The sequence below is a fragment of the Phallusia mammillata genome, chromosome 6, assembly GCF_965637545.1.
Source record: "Phallusia mammillata chromosome 6, kaPhaMamm4.hap1.1, whole genome shotgun sequence".
NCBI lineage: Eukaryota > Metazoa > Chordata > Ascidiacea > Phlebobranchia > Ascidiidae > Phallusia > Phallusia mammillata.
In genome coordinates, this window is record NC_137257.1 from 24004617 (window position 1) to 24022615 (window position 17999).

At 38.8% G+C, this 17999-nt stretch overlaps 2 protein-coding genes across 3 annotated transcripts in view; one reads left to right on the forward strand and one right to left on the reverse strand.

Annotated features, from left to right (window-relative positions):
• Positions 1-17999, forward strand: part of LOC145231978 (cadherin-23-like) — a 40705-nt gene that overhangs the window by 1340 nt on the left and 21366 nt on the right. The window contains exons 2-30 of the mRNA XM_080096453.1: positions 959-1128; positions 1264-1314; positions 1382-1567; positions 1773-1900; positions 6122-6233; positions 6314-6677; positions 6993-7153; positions 7217-7346; positions 7407-7578; positions 8148-8313; positions 8644-8764; positions 9111-9274; positions 9586-9691; positions 9764-9894; positions 9958-10129; positions 10212-10363; positions 11241-11421; positions 11970-12103; positions 12574-12777; positions 13188-13313; positions 13378-13485; positions 14121-14253; positions 14321-14605; positions 14875-15059; positions 15614-15853; positions 16408-16524; positions 16939-17167; positions 17519-17709; positions 17845-17982. Coding sequence (XP_079952579.1) covers positions 959-1128; positions 1264-1314; positions 1382-1567; positions 1773-1900; positions 6122-6233; positions 6314-6677; positions 6993-7153; positions 7217-7346; positions 7407-7578; positions 8148-8313; positions 8644-8764; positions 9111-9274; positions 9586-9691; positions 9764-9894; positions 9958-10129; positions 10212-10363; positions 11241-11421; positions 11970-12103; positions 12574-12777; positions 13188-13313; positions 13378-13485; positions 14121-14253; positions 14321-14605; positions 14875-15059; positions 15614-15853; positions 16408-16524; positions 16939-17167; positions 17519-17709; positions 17845-17982 — 4757 coding nt within the window. The remainder of the gene's footprint in view (positions 1-958; positions 1129-1263; positions 1315-1381; positions 1568-1772; positions 1901-6121; positions 6234-6313; positions 6678-6992; positions 7154-7216; positions 7347-7406; positions 7579-8147; positions 8314-8643; positions 8765-9110; positions 9275-9585; positions 9692-9763; positions 9895-9957; positions 10130-10211; positions 10364-11240; positions 11422-11969; positions 12104-12573; positions 12778-13187; positions 13314-13377; positions 13486-14120; positions 14254-14320; positions 14606-14874; positions 15060-15613; positions 15854-16407; positions 16525-16938; positions 17168-17518; positions 17710-17844; positions 17983-17999) is intronic.
• On the reverse strand, positions 1311-5883 carry LOC145231981 (uncharacterized). 2 transcript variants are annotated; one of them, XM_080096457.1, is made up of 7 exons: positions 5699-5883; positions 5279-5410; positions 5063-5215; positions 4700-4929; positions 4363-4419; positions 4152-4301; positions 1311-2029 (listed from the first exon to the last, which is right to left on the reverse strand). In XM_080096457.1, exons 1-7 carry the CDS (start codon positions 5760-5762, stop codon positions 1919-1921), a joined length of 897 nt encoding a protein of 298 aa, XP_079952583.1. In that variant the 5' UTR covers positions 5763-5883; the 3' UTR covers positions 1311-1918. The 2 variants fall into 2 exon arrangements, with proteins under 2 accessions (XP_079952583.1, XP_079952582.1); XM_080096456.1 differs by having other exon boundaries at positions 4691-4929.

Sequence of the window (17999 nt, forward strand, 5' to 3'; positions counted from 1 at the left end):
AGGCACTGATAAGGTTCAGACATTCGCAGACTTTCCGTAAAGTCAGAAATATATTTTAGCTTACCAAAGCAGAAAATTCTATTTTTTACTTTTTATCCATCAAAAACTATCTTTTGGGAAAATAAGTTGTTGCTTTCTTTAAAATCCTGTCTGCATTTTAAATTCACGTTATAAACAAAGTAAAATTTCAATTCAAAACACAATTTTATATCAAACGTATATGCCACCTTATAATCCCCCAAAAAATTGCTGAAGTTTCGTGTCCAGCGTATTGACATCATAAATTTACTTTTGAACCGACAATGACCTCATAACCCCTGAATATCGGTCAACAATCGCATGCATTGTGTTTGATTGTCAGATTATCTTGTGACGTCACAGTGCCCAATTTCCGTCCCCATAATAGTAATTATGAGCGAACAATGCAAAGCTTAAAGCGAAATCAGTCCAATGATTTATTATCGGTTCCCGAGAAAACCGATGCATCACAATCCTAATTATGACGTAACAAATTGGGGAATGATCGTCTGGCTGTAATACACAACGCAGCTTAGCGCAACGTGTGAACAAGACCAATATAACCAAATTTTGATGTGAAAATACTATTACAAGTTACGTCACCTTAAGGTCATAACAATATTGCCAAATAAATTATGACGTCATCCCAAATTTTCTTGCATCGAATTGTTTTTGACGCCATAATTTAACATCTTTTGATGTAACAACTTTTTCATATATGACATCACCTTAACGCCATAACAATTTTCTCAAATAAATTATGAGAAATAAATTATAATGTCATCCCAAATCTTCTTGCATCGAATTGTTTTTGAAGCCATACATGGAGATGCAACAACTTTTACTTATATGACGTCACTTTAACGTCATAACAATTTTGCCAAATAAATTATGACATCATCATTTTTTCTGGATTTAAAATGATTTTTTCGCCGTTCAGGTGCAAGGCCAAAGAACGCGCTCTCGGAAAATGACGTAGTTCATCTGACAGCTTACGACGACAACAACGACCGCCTGACCTTCGGGGTCAGAGGTGACATTGGAAGGAAATATTTTACTGTGGACGCAAATTCTGGAACTGTGAAGCTTAAAAAATCATTTGATCGCGAAGTAAGAATTTAATTGTGTTTTTTTGGTTGCTGAAATAGTTAGTGTTTAAACATTGTCTTGTTTCTCGAGTTTGTTTTGCATTTTAAACTGAAGTTTTGCCAGTTAGACACTTTTTATTCCCTTTGTCAATTTTAGGTCGACCATGCATACACAGCCAAGTTTACAGTTTCTGACGGAATAAACACGGTCAGTTATCTTTATTTATGACGTCATACATCATCCATAGACCTAATGTGACGTCATTGTACCTCAGGTTGAGGAGGAGGCCACGATCCGGGTAATTGACGTCAACGATAATGCACCTATGTTTGACCAGTCGCGTTACGAGGTCGAAATTTCCGAAGATACCAGAGTGGGATCCGAAGTTATCCGAATATCAGCTTCGGATCCCGACCAGGGTTACGAAGCAGTGGTCCGATATTACCTTGCTGACAACGAAGTAAGTCTAAATTAATGTTTATCACGCAACTTTAATAAACGCATGACGTCACACTTTGTACAATGACGTCATACAATGACATCAGTGTGTGGCCAGATCTGACCTGGATATCGTTTTCTAAATACACTTTCGCGTCTGCACGTATAGATTATTTTTTTGCGCCATAATTGACTTTTAAAGCGTCTTTCCGATTGTGACGTCATAGGGCGATGAGGAGCAGCCGTTCGAAGTGAGACGGGACAGCGGGGAAATAATTTTGAGTTCGCAGCTCGATTACGAGAAGAGCAGAAGTTATCGATTATTGGTGATTGCAATGGACAGCGATGAACGAAAGTAAGCAATACTCGAATTTTATGATCTGTAATCCTCGAAGTGTTGCTTGATCACCCACTCGGCAGTGGACCCCCTCGAACTGCTAGCAAGAGAGAATAATCCTAAGCCTGACCTCGTTCCGTGGTTGACCTGTGACAGAATTAAAGGTTAAACTGATGGGTTTAAACTTTGCATTAGAAATAATACAATCTCACAAAACTACAGATTTTTAAACGTAAAAAATATCAAACGGCGAAAAATGTAATGAACATAGGAAAACTTTACACAGATCTGTTCATAAGTTCGATGACGAATGTAACAGCCCCTTTTAGTTTTCGTTTCTAGCGACGCTTGATTCGTGCCTACTTTTTAATCGGGTGTAACTGATGTGGCCCATATCACTGATGATAGCATGAGCATTTCACCGAAACGGTTGAACCTGTCGCTTTTTTATGTCTATTTGGACCGTTATATTCGTCACCCAGACTAATGAACATACCTTCCGAAGGTTTTGGTCAAAATCTTTGGTTTTACTTAGCAGTTATCTGAGGACGTTTTATATTGTTGCAGTACCATTACATAAATGTTACTCAACACTCGATTGGAGGTCTGCACAAAAAAACTCCATCATTAAACTTCAAGAAACATAACCCCTGCGTTTCAGTATCCTCACATAATGAGTTCGGTTTACTTATTTTGTAACCACAAAATTTCAAATAGGAGACAAGACCCATTTGCATCAACATCAGCAGATGTATAGTATACAGTATGCGCTCATTGATTATTTTGTTTCCAACCAAAATCGATACAACCTTTTGGTTTTGCGATGGATAACATCGGTTTTACATTATCAGGCGTTATAATGCAATGTACAAACATGCGCTGACCAATAGGGCTTGGCCACGTGTCTTGCATTTAGGGACGTGTTGTCTTGAGCCAAAATCGATGAATTCTTAAAAATGTGTTAGTTGCTATTTAAAGTATTTTGTAGGTATTATGGAATTATATATACTAGGGTGTATTTAGGACTACTTAAGGGTTTGAAAAGAGTGAATAATTTGAATGTTTTTAGAATGAAAACAGCCTTGTATTAAATAAACAACCACGGTTGATATCACTTAATAAAAATGAACTATTTGCTGTTCAATACATACAATCCCACCAATTTGGATACATTCGTTTTGCAAAACTAAAATTTCCAAAAACATTGTTTAACAAGAAACGCAACGACACACATGCATAAAACTTCAGTATTAAACCTCATTATGATAAGCTTAACTGGGGCTTTTCCAGCTTTGCAATTAGGGGTTTATTGATTTTAAGGTGACTTGCTTGTCTTGTTCGGCCAAGAATTAAAAAGGTTAGGAAGTTCCCAATGGACTGGACGACTCTACCGGTCTGTTATGGACTTAATTGACTTTAATCCAGGTCGACAGGCCATGCGTGGAAATTGTGTTTTGATGTTAATCAGGAGTTGGTTGATTCCTACGCCGCGGATTGTGAAAAAACAATTTAGCATATTTTATTGGAATGTAATTTCCTTTTGCAAAATGTAAAATCGGAATTCAAAAGCTTAGTAAACCTCTTTAAAATTACATATTTGCTTCAGGAAAAAAATACGTTTGACGTTTGGTTTTAAGACGTTTAGAAAATATGTTTTGCATCCAATTTATCTTATTCAAATAGAAAAAATCAATTGCCATAGAACTATTAGTTTTGACCTAACTAACAAAGACTAGCTGTGTTACAGCTTTCAATTTAATTTTGTGGTATTCTCTTCAAAGCGAAAGGTTTTTTAGTTTGAAATGCTTTTTGGGACCTTCTGGTTAAGCATTTTCCGTAGATGTGTAAGATAGACTGGTACATGTGTCACTGTTATGTCGTCATAAACGAGTTGCATGAGAAACTCGCGTGCCAGTTCATTTCAACGCAATAAAACTCGCAAATAACAAGATATAAACCGAGATATCAGCCATAACTGAAACAATATCATGCCACGCCAGACATCGTAAAGTCTTTATGACGTAACAAACGTTGCTTTATTACGCAACGGCGATCGTAAACCGACATTATTCTGTATAATTAGACATGTCGGATTATTTGCGTTTCGTTAGTCACTTTGTGGCGAAAGCGGTTTGCTTTTCAATGGACGTGAAATGGCATTGTGACGCAATAATGGCGATTACGCGTGGCAGATTAATCACGTGATCCATCTGTTGCTTGGTCGAAAAGTTTTTGTTATCGATTAGCGAAAAAGTTGTTTTACTTTTACCTCCATTGGACTCTTGTTGACGTCACGATTCATGTCGCCACTGCTGGTGACGTCATTACCTATGACGTTGGCTTTCTGTTTAAGTTTGTCCTTAACTTTTTTCTTTATTAAATCCAAACACCGGTCAGTTGTTGATTGGCGGCTGCTGGCCTACAGGTTGTGAAAAATAAGTTATGACGTAACAGATTTGAATGTGTTACGTCATAGTTACCTGGCTTGTGCGACCGGGCTGTGGTTCAGGAATAGAATTGGTTGATTTGTTGCCTGACTGAACAAAAAATAATGCAATCTAATTTTTTGTTAAATATATATGTTTTTTTTACCAAACCCTGTTATGATTACAATGCGTCGGAGTAAACCACCTATTTTTTTTGGGAAAAACTGCAAATTTTCATCACTTCTTGGGTGTTTTGAAATTAACTGTTCAGTTAGTCAGCCTTGTTAATACTCATATAACCACAAATCAATGAAGTTTCAGCCGCAAAACCTAATTTCACGGCCTGTTATATTAATTTGCACGCTGGATAAACGGACTTAACTGTACTAACGTCGTCCTTTAGCGGTCGTTTTGCTTCTTTGACTTTTCGCCGCAAGATGTCGCTAAGTACTTTCTTCAGCATTCGTCCTTCTTCCTCCGATATTTCTTTGCTGAAACTGCTCGTGGCGGAACTCGACCGTGACTGGCCCTGATTGGTTGCAGGGCGCACGTGACTTGCGACTGTGACGTCACAGGTTTCTTTTTGAGGGCAGGCAACTGTTTGGGGTCGCTTAGGATAACCTAAATAATACAAGTACAAAATCAAAACAAATTAAAGTAAATTGATTTATCAACAATACAATAATGTGGAAAACATAAAAAAGATGATAATTTGGTCACTTAAAAACTAGTTGGCAAAGTCATTTCGATTTACCTTGTGTTTGTATGTCTTTTACAACATCTGATATTCTTTCACGTAACAATGCCACGCAAAGTCGTTCCGCTTTCGTCATGTGACGTCGTCTGACACGCTTCGATGGTTTCAGATCTTTGAAATTTATTTCTTCTGGCTCGAGTGATTTTTTTACTTAAAATGTGAAAATCTTTAGGACTTTGAATTTATCATAAACTTGTCGGTTTAGCCAATCACCTTTCTCGGTCGCGTCATGGTTGGATGCACCTCCACGTGGCCTTAAAAGTCGAAAACTGATAGACTGGCCTGCTTCTATATCTTGTACACCATAAAGACTGTTTACAGATTGCTCAGAACAATTTTCTAATTCTAAAAACAATTAATTTCGTGTTACAAACTAAATTACCAGCATTTGTGATGCTAATGTATTTCTTGGTTGCAGTTTATTGTTAAATTTATTTCTTTTTAATTAATTTATTCAAGTTTTTTATAGTTTTTATTATTTAACAAATATTTTTGGTTGATGCGCTGCATTTTTAATCCACGAATTAGATTTTACCGTTTTGGTCATGGTTTTAAAGGTAATTCTTACAAAGTAAAAAGGGAAAATCTACTGTACAAAAAACGTTTTTGAGTTTTTAAGATAAAAACACCCACCGTTTTCTGTGTCGGAGTCGTTAAAATTCGAATATCTAACACGTAGCGATTCATTCCGATCCATTTTACTTCAAATTACCACAAACTACCAACAACGACTAAAACTAACCTTACATCCTCCGCAAATCCTTTTTAACAAACTCATGTACACAGGTTAAAAATCACTCTATGACGTCACAAGCCCAAGTGTTACGTAAGAGTAATAATAAAAGATATTGATAGACTTTGTAAGACTGACTTGCACTTCAACAAAGTGACGTCAGCAGCATGCAAGACCACGTCAACATTCTTATTTCTATGACGTCATAAATGCGGTTGTGACGTAGCAGTCCTGTGCTACACAGGATGATTTTAGTTGCAAAGTTATATCTAGTTAACTTGTAAAGACGTATTTTTTTGTAAAAATAATCCGTTGCGTTGCAGTCCTCTCTCTTCAACCGCTACTGTGCAAATCAACGTACAAGACGAACAAGACAGTGACCCTGAATTTCTAAATCTTCCATACGACAGAAGAATAGAAGAAGGTGTTACAATGGTGAGTAAATGGTTACAGTTGTTAAAACATTGTGTTGTATTAGTTCATTATGGATAAATGTTGTATTTGTTATCACCAAGGGAACAAACGTGGTGCGCATCCAAGCACAAGATGGCGATAGAGGGTCACCGAATGACATCGTATATTCCCTCATATCCGGCAACGAAGCAGGAACATTTTTGCTTGAGTCCGGAAACGTCAGGGTTGCGTCACCAATCGACCGTGACGTCATCAAGTTTTCGGGGGTGTTTTCCCTAACTGTTCGAGCCACTGAGATAAGCACGAAAGGTTCACAAGGTGGCGCATTCCGCGAAGTCAGTTTTGACGTCACTGTTGTTGACGTCAACGACGAGAGAGCCGAATTTGACCAAAGCTCGTATCGAGTCGCAGTTTCGGAGAATTTTCCCATTGGGACCACGTTGCCTTTAACCATTCACGTCACAGGTACATTATGACGTCACGCACACAGTTGGGTGAATCTACTGACGTCAAAACTCACATTAGCCAGGTTTGCTAATTTTCGGTAGGTGTTGGTCTGAGGTAATAATAATAACAATAAAACCACCTAAAAATCTAGTTCTTTATGCTAAATTTAGTTCCTAACCCTATCCCACTCTCAATGTTTTTTTTTCAAATAACTGTACTCTTTACGCCACCTACCGGAAAATAGCAAACCTGGCATTTGTGAGATCTTACGTTAGTAGCTCTACCACACATTTGTGGTTTAAAACGTGACTTCACACTTTTGTTTTTTCTCAGACAACGACCAAGATGCCAATAGTGATGTCACAATGTCAGTGAGTTGGGCTGATAGTGACGTTGTCACCGTTAGCCCGGTCACATTTCGTCACGAGTCTGACGTCACAGTGGTTTTAAAGCGGCCTCTAGATTACGAAAGAGAAAAGAGATTTCACTTTAGGGTAAGTTGAAATGATGAATGGTACAATTTAGAACCCGAAGTAATACGTTCTCTTGGTTTAAAGGTGTTCGCAAACGAAAGCAACAATCCTAAGCTTTTCTCGTCTCGTGACGTCGTTATAGATGTCATCAACGAGAATGATAACGCACCGGTTTTCGGACAGAGACATTACGTGGCAAATGTTTCGGAAAACTGTAAGACCGCCTTGAGAATATTGAAAGTCTGGTTCTATTTTGATGTTGTTTTTGTTGCAGTCCCGTTAAACCGAGGCTTCATTCGGCTCACAGCGGCTGACAACGATGTGGGCAAATACGGGAGAGTTACATACGCAGTGGAGTCGAATCGTGGTGAAATTAGCGTTGGTCGGAAAAGCGGAGAAGTTCAGCTACTTAAAAGTTTGGACCATGAAACGGAAACACAAAAACAGTGGGTTTTCGTAACACTGCATACACAGATCTGTTTACAACTGTTTTGATGAGTATATGGCCCAGAAGCAACGTTTATTTAAACTGTGCTTGAGCATACACACAAGTTGCTAGAAGTATTGAGGACCCTTGTGAGCAACATTAGGTGTGCACGCTATGGTCACACACCAGTTTATATTCTTATGAATCTGGTTATGCACACAAGCTCCTTGAGTATCATAAGAACCACTGTGGCCAACATTATATGTGCACACTGTGGCCACACACCTGTGCAGCATAAAAAAACCTCCCTAAATGCACTAAGGACCACTGTGAGCAACATTAGATATGTACGCTGTGGGCTGTGGTCACGCAACAATTTATGCGCAGCGTAGATTTTCATGTGTATGGGCATAAACGCAAGCTCCCTGCTCCCTAGCAGACTGCTTGTAATTTTGGCTCGGGTTATTACCAAACCGTTTAAGTACAGCAAGTCGCTTTTCACAACCATAAGGACTAATATATGTAACGTAAGATTAGGTTGTTTTATCATCGGTAAAGATTTATCAACTAATATGTGTTCACGTACAGATTCATTATCACTGCGAGAGATGCTGGACCGTACCCTCAGAGTACCCAAACAATCCTCACCATCAACGTCGAGGATATAAATGACAATTATCCGCAGTTTCAGAGTAATTTACCTTCACCTTCAGTGCCTGAAAACCAACGCATCAACAACATTGCTGTACTCGAGGTAGATTTTCCTTTCATAAACTTAGTGTTGATTTCTCATAGTTTAAAACCAACTTCTTAACAATTTTTAGGTATTTTCTTGCATGTTATGCACAGATTTTGGTGAATATTAGACTTTTTTTTAGAAAATTGTCTTTCTAGTTGTAGCAACGGTGCTGGGCACTAACGATGCTATACAATTTTATGTGACGTATAATCATTTCGTGACGTAATTTGCAAATGTGTATTAAACATTACGTCACAGAAATCAGCATGAAGTCATTAGTGATTGTCAACAGTCAATGACTTGACCACAAATTTTGCTGACGATTTTACTTCATATATTTAACAGGCATTCGACGCCGATTCGTTTCCAAACAACGTTTTGTCGTACAATATTGAAGAAAGTGATTTCAGCCAATATTTCAGCATTGAAACTATAAACGAAAAACGCGGAATTCTCAGCTTAACCGGTAGGAACCTCCATACAGTACAAAGGAGCAGAAGAATAACTAAACTAAATGCTCTAATTTTTCAACATTTTTTTACCAATCGTTACTTAAACCTCTTTTTGTTTGTAAAATTTTATACTTATTTAGTAACATGCTTAACCTCCATGCATAAGTTTCTACTAATTTAAACGTGGTACCATAGCTTTTAACTATTGATATGTGCTTTATGGCAAATGAATTATTGATTGTTAAATACTGTACATTTAGCAATGTCAAATTGAGTGTGCTTTTCATGAATTGCAGCCAGACACATACTACACAACGTTATGTACTTTTACCCGTGGATAATGTTTTATTCATATCGCAGAGCCCTTGGATTTTGAGCTAATTCCAGGCGGTCGCATTGACCTCACTGTGGCAGCCACTGACGCTGGATTCCTACGCACCACAGCGCCAATAGTGGTGACCGTATTGGATGAAAATGACAACAGACCAGAATTTGTTGAAGTTGCAAATTTCACAGTAACCGAGGTAAAAACGATTTGATATTTGTGCCTAATTTTTGGATTTTTTTGACTGTGTTTTGTATTTTAAATGGAAAAAAATACACTTGTCTTGCTTTGTACTAAGCAGGCATAAAATGAAGAAACATTTTACCCAGAAACGTATACGATCTTTTTTGGCAAGGACGTTTAACTATACATCAACTTTTTGTTCGGAGTAATTGTATTAATATAACTACTATATTATTGTAAAATTTTGGTCTACATTCGTTTATACTTTATACTTGCCCCATCATCGTTTTATCCATGTATTCCATTTTGATAAATAATTTATTTCAGAACATCGGAGGCGGAATTTTGATCGGATCAGTTGAAGCACGTGATAAGGATGCGGGAAACAACGGTCACGTGAGTTATTACGTCACCAGGGGCCAAGAAAAGTTCAGTAAGTTCAAACGTTTCTGTAGTCTAAAAAAATTGACGCGCGACTTTAATTCAGTTTCAAATTTCCCAACAGACACAGTTTTCCGTTTGAACGAGAAAACTGGGGAAATCACCACAAAACCTGGTACGTCACCGGATTACGAAACAGAGTCTTCTTATGACATCACAGTTACGGCAGAAGACGGTGGAAATCCGCCTTTATCGGTAAGTTAACATTGCTGTTTATCCCAAAATCTTCCAATAAAACTTTTGTTTGTGACGTCACAGTCGAGTGTGCCGTTGCGCATCGAGATCAATGACGTCAACGACAACGCTCCAAAGTTCGTCAATGTGGATGACGTAACTGTGATGGAAAATGTTGAGCTTGGTGGCGTCACAATTCGTGCCGATGACGTAGACAGCGGTCGAAACGGGATGGTTCGATATTCTATAATAGAAGGTAACAGGGGGATAAAAAGAAGGGGGATAAAAAAAATAACTCGGCAAATTTAGCTGTTACAGACAACCAATTTGCTTTTTAGGCAACAGCGAAGGGCTGTTTTCTATTGATGACATCACGGGTGACATCATATCCACGTCACCACTGGATTATGATCAAATCGGTGGTAAGGTGGAGTTGGTAGTGAAAGCTGAAGATGAAGGATTTGAAAGTCGACTTTCCGCAACAACAACGGTAAGTAAAGATGCTTAATGAACAAAACTCGCGTTAACGGTCCATATTTGTGAAACTGTTAACGGTTTTGGTATTTTGCGTATGTTTTGTCTTTTTGACCAAACTGATTATTATCTAGTGCTTTAGATAGAACCGTAGCCAACTTAGATGGTGGTACAAAATCTTCTCTAGCTTTGTTTCGCACCAGTATTGTTTGGAATTTGCAACACTATACATGTAAGCAAAAAAAAATCAGAGCAGTATTTGTGTGTAAAACATGATGTGGGTACACAAGACACGGACTTGAATCGTAGCTTTAATAAATGTGTATAAACATGAGTACGTTTCGACAAGTGCTAATGTCATCATTTTGATAACCTGATGATGACAATAGTCCTGATGATGTGAAATTATATGATGACAATCATGATTTAATACAAAACAAATTGCCAGCGATGTAGAATGAAACGTAGTCATTTTATTAAACAGGCGTTTCGACAAAAACAATTGTCATTATCAGTGAAAATATAGTGTACGGCAAGCAAAAACAAGCGCGTTTAAATCTACAACGCTGGCAATTTGGTTTTTATTAAAACATGATCGTCATTATATAATTTCACATCATCAGTACTATTATCATCATCAGTTTATCAAAATGATGACATTAGCACTTGTCGAAACGTACCCATGTTTTACACACAAATACTGGCTCTATTTTTTTTTTGCTGAGATTATTCGAAACCGTGTAAATTCAAAATAGTGTGCCTAAATATAAACGTATAATTTGAGAATTTTTGGAAGAGAAAATGTGAAATTAAAGCGGTTCAATAATTTCTGTGACGTTTACACAAACGCAACACAAAGACATCACATAATTATTCACTGTTATCACGTTCAGTTGACCATCAATATAATTGACCAAAACGACAACGCTCCACAATTCTCAAGAGGAATTCAAACAAAATACAGAGTGCTCGAAAATATTGCTGGTCCAGTGGTCGGGAAATTCACTGCAACGGATAAAGATAGTGGAGCAAATGGAAAATTGAATTATTACATTCTCGATGGGAACGATGAAGGTAAAACTTGTAGCAATTTGTCGATTGTTCGTTTTTGTACTGTTTAAAAATTGTAAATATTGTCTTATTTTCAATGGTACACTGTTTCCTACAAGGTCTGATTAGTGCAGCTGGTGACGAGAGATCGGCCGTATTGGCTAGTGTAGCCATCCAATAGCAATCCAGTTTATTGGGAGTAACAGGGTAAAAACCCATGCCCCACCTATTCTGTGCGATATCACAACTGGGCATATACCACAGAAGAAACTGACTCACAATGGCCAAGGAACTGCTTGGGAACAAAAGTGAAGTCGGCTCAGTGTCACAGTATCAATGTAAAAGTCTCGAGGCAATGCACACTTATTATTTATTGGCTCGATATGCTTTTACACTAATACTGTGGTTTATGTCCAGTTGTGGCATCGAACAGAATATGTGACGCATGGGTGTTTGCTGTGTTACTTCGAACAAACTGGAGTGCCGTTGGATGGTTGCATTAGCCAATGCGTCCGATTATGTTATCATAGTAATTTAAAATCATATTTTTAATCTTATGATAAATCTTCCAGGTCGGTTTACAATCTCACCGCTAGATGGCGAGCTTCGTGTATCACGTGGTACAGAGTTGGACAGAGAAGAGCAAGAATTTTACAACCTCACAATATGCGTAGAAGATTCAGGCTCCAATCCACTTAACACTACGGTATGTTGTTGTTGTCACGGTAAATTAACCTATGATCACCTATTATCATGTTAATGAAACACAGAGGTGTAAACGGGCCTGAAATTGGAGCCCGAAACCGGCCCGAACCCTAATTATTTTTGGGAAGCTTGTTTTCTCAGGAGATACCAAGACAACAAACACAATAGACAATAGTAGACAATTGGTCTTGAACAAGGCGTTTTAGGGCAAGGCGTTTTAACATTAGATCAGGTACAGCAACTGGCAACTTAACAAGTTAAATTATATTATTAAAAAAAAAACTGACACAGAGAGAAAAGTGATGCCCGAATCAAGCCCTTTTTTAAAGAAACTTAAACCTGCCCAAAAAGCCCGGCCCGGCGTACAACTCTGATGAAAAATGTTATTCGTATCAATTTAGCTCTAAGATTTTCTCAAACAAAAAACCTGAATAAATTATAATGACATTCCCTAACAAGATTGTTTTACAGCTGACTATTGACGTAACAGTGGATGACGTCAACGACAACACGCCGATGTTTGTGGATCTTCCGAATCGCGTGAACCTGAGTGAAAATACCGTTATAGGAGCTATGGTCGTCCGCTTGGTGGCAGTGGACGATGACTCGGGAGAGTTTGGAAGGGTAGAGTACTCGGTCCGAAGTGAAGATGGAGTTTTTGTCGTCAACCAAAGGGTGAGTGGATTAACAGGGACAAATCTCGCATAGGGATGGGCAGTGGTGGAATTCAAATTTTTTGTCAGTCGGTTCTATCTCAAAAGTCATAGTTTTCAGCCGGTTCTGTTACAATCATCGGTAGTAACCAGTAATGCTAACCGGTTCGCTGATCTCATAAAATTTGTGGGACGGTTCTGTAGAACCGGTGCGAACCGGCTGGATCCCACCACTGGGCATGGGGTATATGTGGGTGCCAACCCCCGTTATTGCAACTTATAAGACTGGGTGTCAAAAATCCAAAGTTTCAATTCAAAATACACAATAAACTTGACAACAACACTAAAACATAACGTCCATCCTGGGTGAAATTTAAATTAGTTTGACAAAGTTTGGTTTAAAATGTAGTTCTGTAATTTTTGGATTTACAGGATGGAAGAGTTTTTCTTGCAAAACCTCTCGACCGTGAACTAACACGTGACTATTCTTTGCACGTGACCGCGAGGGATAATTCACAAAATCCGAGAAACTCTAGGAGCGTGACGAAGACAATCACGGTACGTCACAATAAATGTTTCCGGAAAATATTCCTAAATCTTAATACGATTTCTATGCTCACAGATCGCAGTCGATGACGTCAATGACGCAAAACCTGTATTTGTGGGGAATACCCCTTACAGAGCTGCTATTTTGGAAAACTCCCCTCCAGGGTCGCAGCTACTTTTTGTTGTAAGTCTTTTTTTCGGAAAACTGACTTCTCAGGACAGAATATGGCAAATACTAACATAATTAGTAACCATTTAGGTCAGTGGTCAGTAGGCCTTATTTTGTCGGAGCCAAATGGTAGTTTTTTAAGTATGTAGGGAGCCGCAAACAAACGAAACCTTGAGAAAATCACTAAAGATTATTACCTTGAAAGCTAAAATAGCAATCTTTGGTGGTTTTCTTAGGTTTGGTGGTAGACGCAAAATAAGTGGTTGGAAGTCACATGCGGCCTTGAGACCTGCGTTTGAGAATCACTGATTTAGGTACACAAAGCACGGTTTTAAATATACTGAGCCAAAAAATCAGAGCCAGTATTTGCGTGTTTTATCGTTGTGCGGCATAATGTCTTCTGTGGGTTTAATTCTGACGATCGATTATGACAAAAGAAATTGTCGAAACGTGGTCATGCTTTACACGCAAACGCGGGCTCTGATATTTTTACTTAGTAGCCATTCGTTCTTTGTTCCAAGACTTAGAATCTAAGTCATTGTTTCGAAATTTGTTTCTGAAAGATTCTTAACGAACTTATATCGGAAGCTGTAGTGTTCTAAAAGGAACATTACCGTGATTCTTTCAAATAATCTTTTTTCACACTATAGGGAGATCCGCTGTTAGCAACCGATGCAGACGAAGGTTCCAATGCGGAAGTAACGTATTCGTTGATCCGCGATCCGACGTCATTCTTTGCGATCGACGCAACATCCGGTCAAATTCACACAACCCGAAACATTGGCAAGTTGCCAATAGCAACGACTCCAAACGTTCTAGAACTTCCACTAAACTGTCTTCTTTTTCGCAGATCGCGAGTCACTGCGCAATGACGTCATCACCTTGACCGCGCGAGCATCTGACGTCGGTCACCAATTCACTGACGTCACAGTGACGGTAGAAATTGGTGACGTCAACGACAACGCGCCGAGATTTTCGAGACGAAGAATTCGAACCAGAATTTTGGAGAATGTGGAGCCAGGTCACGTGGCTGCACGCATGACTGCCTCCGACCCTGACAAGGGAAGAAACGGGGAAATATTTTATCGGATTCAAAGTGGAGCGTTTGATAAGTTTACCATCGATGCAAAGACGGGTAAGGATTAAGGGGTAACTTAAGGATTAAGTTTATCTATTTTAGTGCAAAGTCATCCAATGACGTCACGTAATGATGACGCTTTTCGCGGACTTACGTTACAAGCGATTTGGGAATAAAGCATAAAATTCATTAATCAAGGCAAAACTTTATTTAATTCTATTTAACTTAATTTAATTATTTTTATTATACATTAGTCCTCAGACGATGTTTATCTTTGTGTTATTATAGGTCCACAAGACAAGTTATACTGTTTTTTTTATCTGCAGGGGTCATATCTCTTGCTCCCGGTCAATCACTGGACCGCGAAATTACGTCACAATACAGTTTGTCGATTGTGGCGAGCGACCAAGCTTTGGTGAACCCGAAGTCAAGCACTGCTGTCGTCATTATCGTCATCGAAGACGTCAACGATAGTCGCCCAAGATTTCTCAACAACTATAGAAGAATTTCGGTAACTGCTGAACAAATATTTTTTACCAAAGCCGTTTTTGTTGCTGTCTGTGTTTTAACATTATCTTTAGCTACAAAGCATTCTCTTTTAATATCTTTCTCATTCCAAAAGTCCGTTTTAAACAAAAAAGATGTTAGTTGGACTAAATCGGAGGATTTGATACTAAATCGTTCATGAAACTTTCAATGCTTTGCTTGTTAAACAACATTCAGTCTAGAGCAGTGGTTCTTAACCTTTTTTCCTTGCTGCACCCCTTTCAAATCACCAACCAATTTTCGCACCCCCTTTCAAATCACTAACCAATTTTCGCACCCCCTTTCAAATCACCAACCAATTTTCGCACCCCCTTTCAAATCACTAACCAATTTTCGCTCCCCCTTCTGTAATTGCTTAAATAGAATAGACCTAACCAACCTTAATGATTCAGCATCCCCGCACCCCCTAGGAACAGTTCTCGCACCCCTTGGGGGTGCGTGCACCCCAGGTTAAGAACCCCTGGTCTAGAGAATGAATAAAAAAATGACAAACTGCGACAAATGTTTTGCAATTTACAGATCCATGAAAATTCACCGGTCAACTCGAAAATCGCTCAGCTGGTTGCCATTGACAACGATCTCAAGACCGACCTTCAGTTTATCATGACAACCACGACAATTTATGACGCCCAAGGTCGCCCTCTGGTGGTCGACGCACCTGTCGATGACGTCAGACAGTCCGATAATGACGTCATACTCAACTGGTTTCAACTTAACTCAACGACTGGTGATATTTTGCTGTCGTCAGACGATTTAAGTGTAAGTTTGTAATAATAAAGGAACATAAGTGGTCAGTTCAGAAAAACCGGCCTGAAATTGGAGCCGGAACCCGAACCCGAAAGTACAAGCCCGAAACCCGACCCGAAAGTACAAGCCCGAAACCCGGCTCGAACTCGAATCGTTTTTGGGAAGCCCGTTTAGGCCGGAAAGTTTGGTTGACAGGCCTATAGGCATACAATGAAGCCTCAGAAAGAACAAGACAACAAACACAATAGACAATTGGTCTTGAATAATGCGTTTTAGGGCTGTTTGACATTAGGTCAGGTCCAGCAACTGGCAACCTAGCTAGTTAAATTTATTCAAGACAATACTGACATAGAGTGTAAAGTCAGGCCCGAATCAAGCCCGTTTTTTAAAGATACCTAAGCCCGAACCCAGCCTGAAAAGCCCGGCCCGACTTGCAACTCTGGTTCGGTTTATGTTTAACTTTTTAAGGCTGCCTTAAAAGTTAAAATTGTCTTTCAGTTCTAATGGTTACAATTTATTAAGGAATCAAGTCCATGTATAATTAGTGTCATATTTTATTAAAACAGGCTCAAACCACCATTGACAGAGAGCTGTGCTCATCCATTTTTCTTAACTTCCTGGTAAAAGACGATCTCTCATCCACACAGGAAGTTTCCACATCAATACAACAGATGACTTTGCAGGTGAGTTGTGTTTTACTATCATTTGCTTTATTTGTACTGCATTGAACCCTTACAATATTTTGATGTCGTTTTCATGTTTATAAAACGCTATTGGATTTTTATTTACTACTTGCCAATGATGGAAAATGGTTGGTGCCAAAACGTCTAATACGACTAAAGCAGGTCGCTTTTTAATGCATTTTCGACCAGACTTACCTTAAAGTTAACAAACATTTTAGTTCAAAGTGTCTATTTGAAGCAAATCAGAAAGTACACCAGGGCTATTGAAGGCGTTGTACAGAATCAAGCTAGTTTTTAAAGCATTCCCATATGTTTATCTTACCTATGAGAAATAAGTGCTCACTTTTTTAGGCCTTTGCCAAATAAGTTTTCCACATTTAAATATTTTATTCAATATTTACTCTTCGTTTGTAGATTGAAATAATCGACCAAAACGACAACTCTCCTATGATTGAAATCCTCACACGAAAAGGCGTCATTGTTAATGATGATGTCACCATCGTTGATGTCACAGAGGAGTGTACGATAGGGACGAGGTTACTCTCGATCGAAGGAACCGACGTAGATCAGGGAAGCAATGGAAAAATTGAATTTGAGATTGTGGGACACCAAGATTTGGTTGAGCTGCTAGAAGCCGAATCAGGTATAAGATTTGTGCTGTCTTGGTTTTTACATAGATGTGAACTCGTTTTTTTCGAAATCTGTCGCCTAGAGTTCAAATCCCATTGCACAGTTTTCTTTCTTATGCCTCGCTATGCGTAAATCCTGAAAGGGGCTTTTTTAACCCTTTTTGTGGGCTTTACTATTGGTGCTTTTGGTTTAATCTCCTTTTTTTGGCAAAAGTGAACAAAGCGTATTATAAACATGGATCCCCTTCATAATTTTACTGACTACTCTTTTGCGTGCTTCTGTTCGATTTTCCATAAAGATACAACATTCAGTTTAGTTTTGGTTCGTTTTATGGCAAGATTTTTGAACAAACATTTTATCTTAGGTCCAATCATCTCAACTTCAAGAATTGATCGCGAACACTTAGCGCCCACTGGTGGCCCCGGTTGGATCAACTTCACTCTGATAGCACGTGACTTTGGTTTTCCAGCCAAGCGTGCAACGCAGATGTCAGTCCGCATGCGCGTGAATGACGTCAACGATAATTCTCCCCGTTTTCTGGCATCATCTTACGAGGTTTGTGAATTTAATTCAGGATTTAAAAATTACGTCATTGCGAAAGACACTATTAGTGACGTCATCAATTAAAACTAATGTTGTCATCATGTGTGACATGAAGGGTGCAAAAAAATTTAGAAAGTTTGTTTCCAGGCTGAAATCCTCGAAGACGCCAAACCACGTGCAACTGTGACGTCAGTAAAGGCGTTGGACGCTGATGACGTAGAGTATGGTGACGTCACATATCAGCTGAGAGGGGCGGATGGAATTTTCGAGATTCATCCAAAGAAGGTGGGTTGTTGATCTTA

Bases quoted from the DNA above. Each gene is read 5' to 3' on its own strand.
- LOC145231981 (XM_080096456.1), bottom strand. From the start codon at position 5,762: ATGGATCGGAATGAATCGCTACGTGTTAGATATTCGAATTTTAACGAC. The intron at 4,930-5,062 runs GTAAATCGAAAT...TGTATTATTTAG, and splicing joins AAAAGACATACAAACACAAG to GTTATCCTAAGCGACCCCAA. The intron at 4,302-4,362 runs GTAACTATGACG...CACAACCTGTAG, and splicing joins AGCCCGGTCGCACAAGCCAG to GCCAGCAGCCGCCAATCAAC.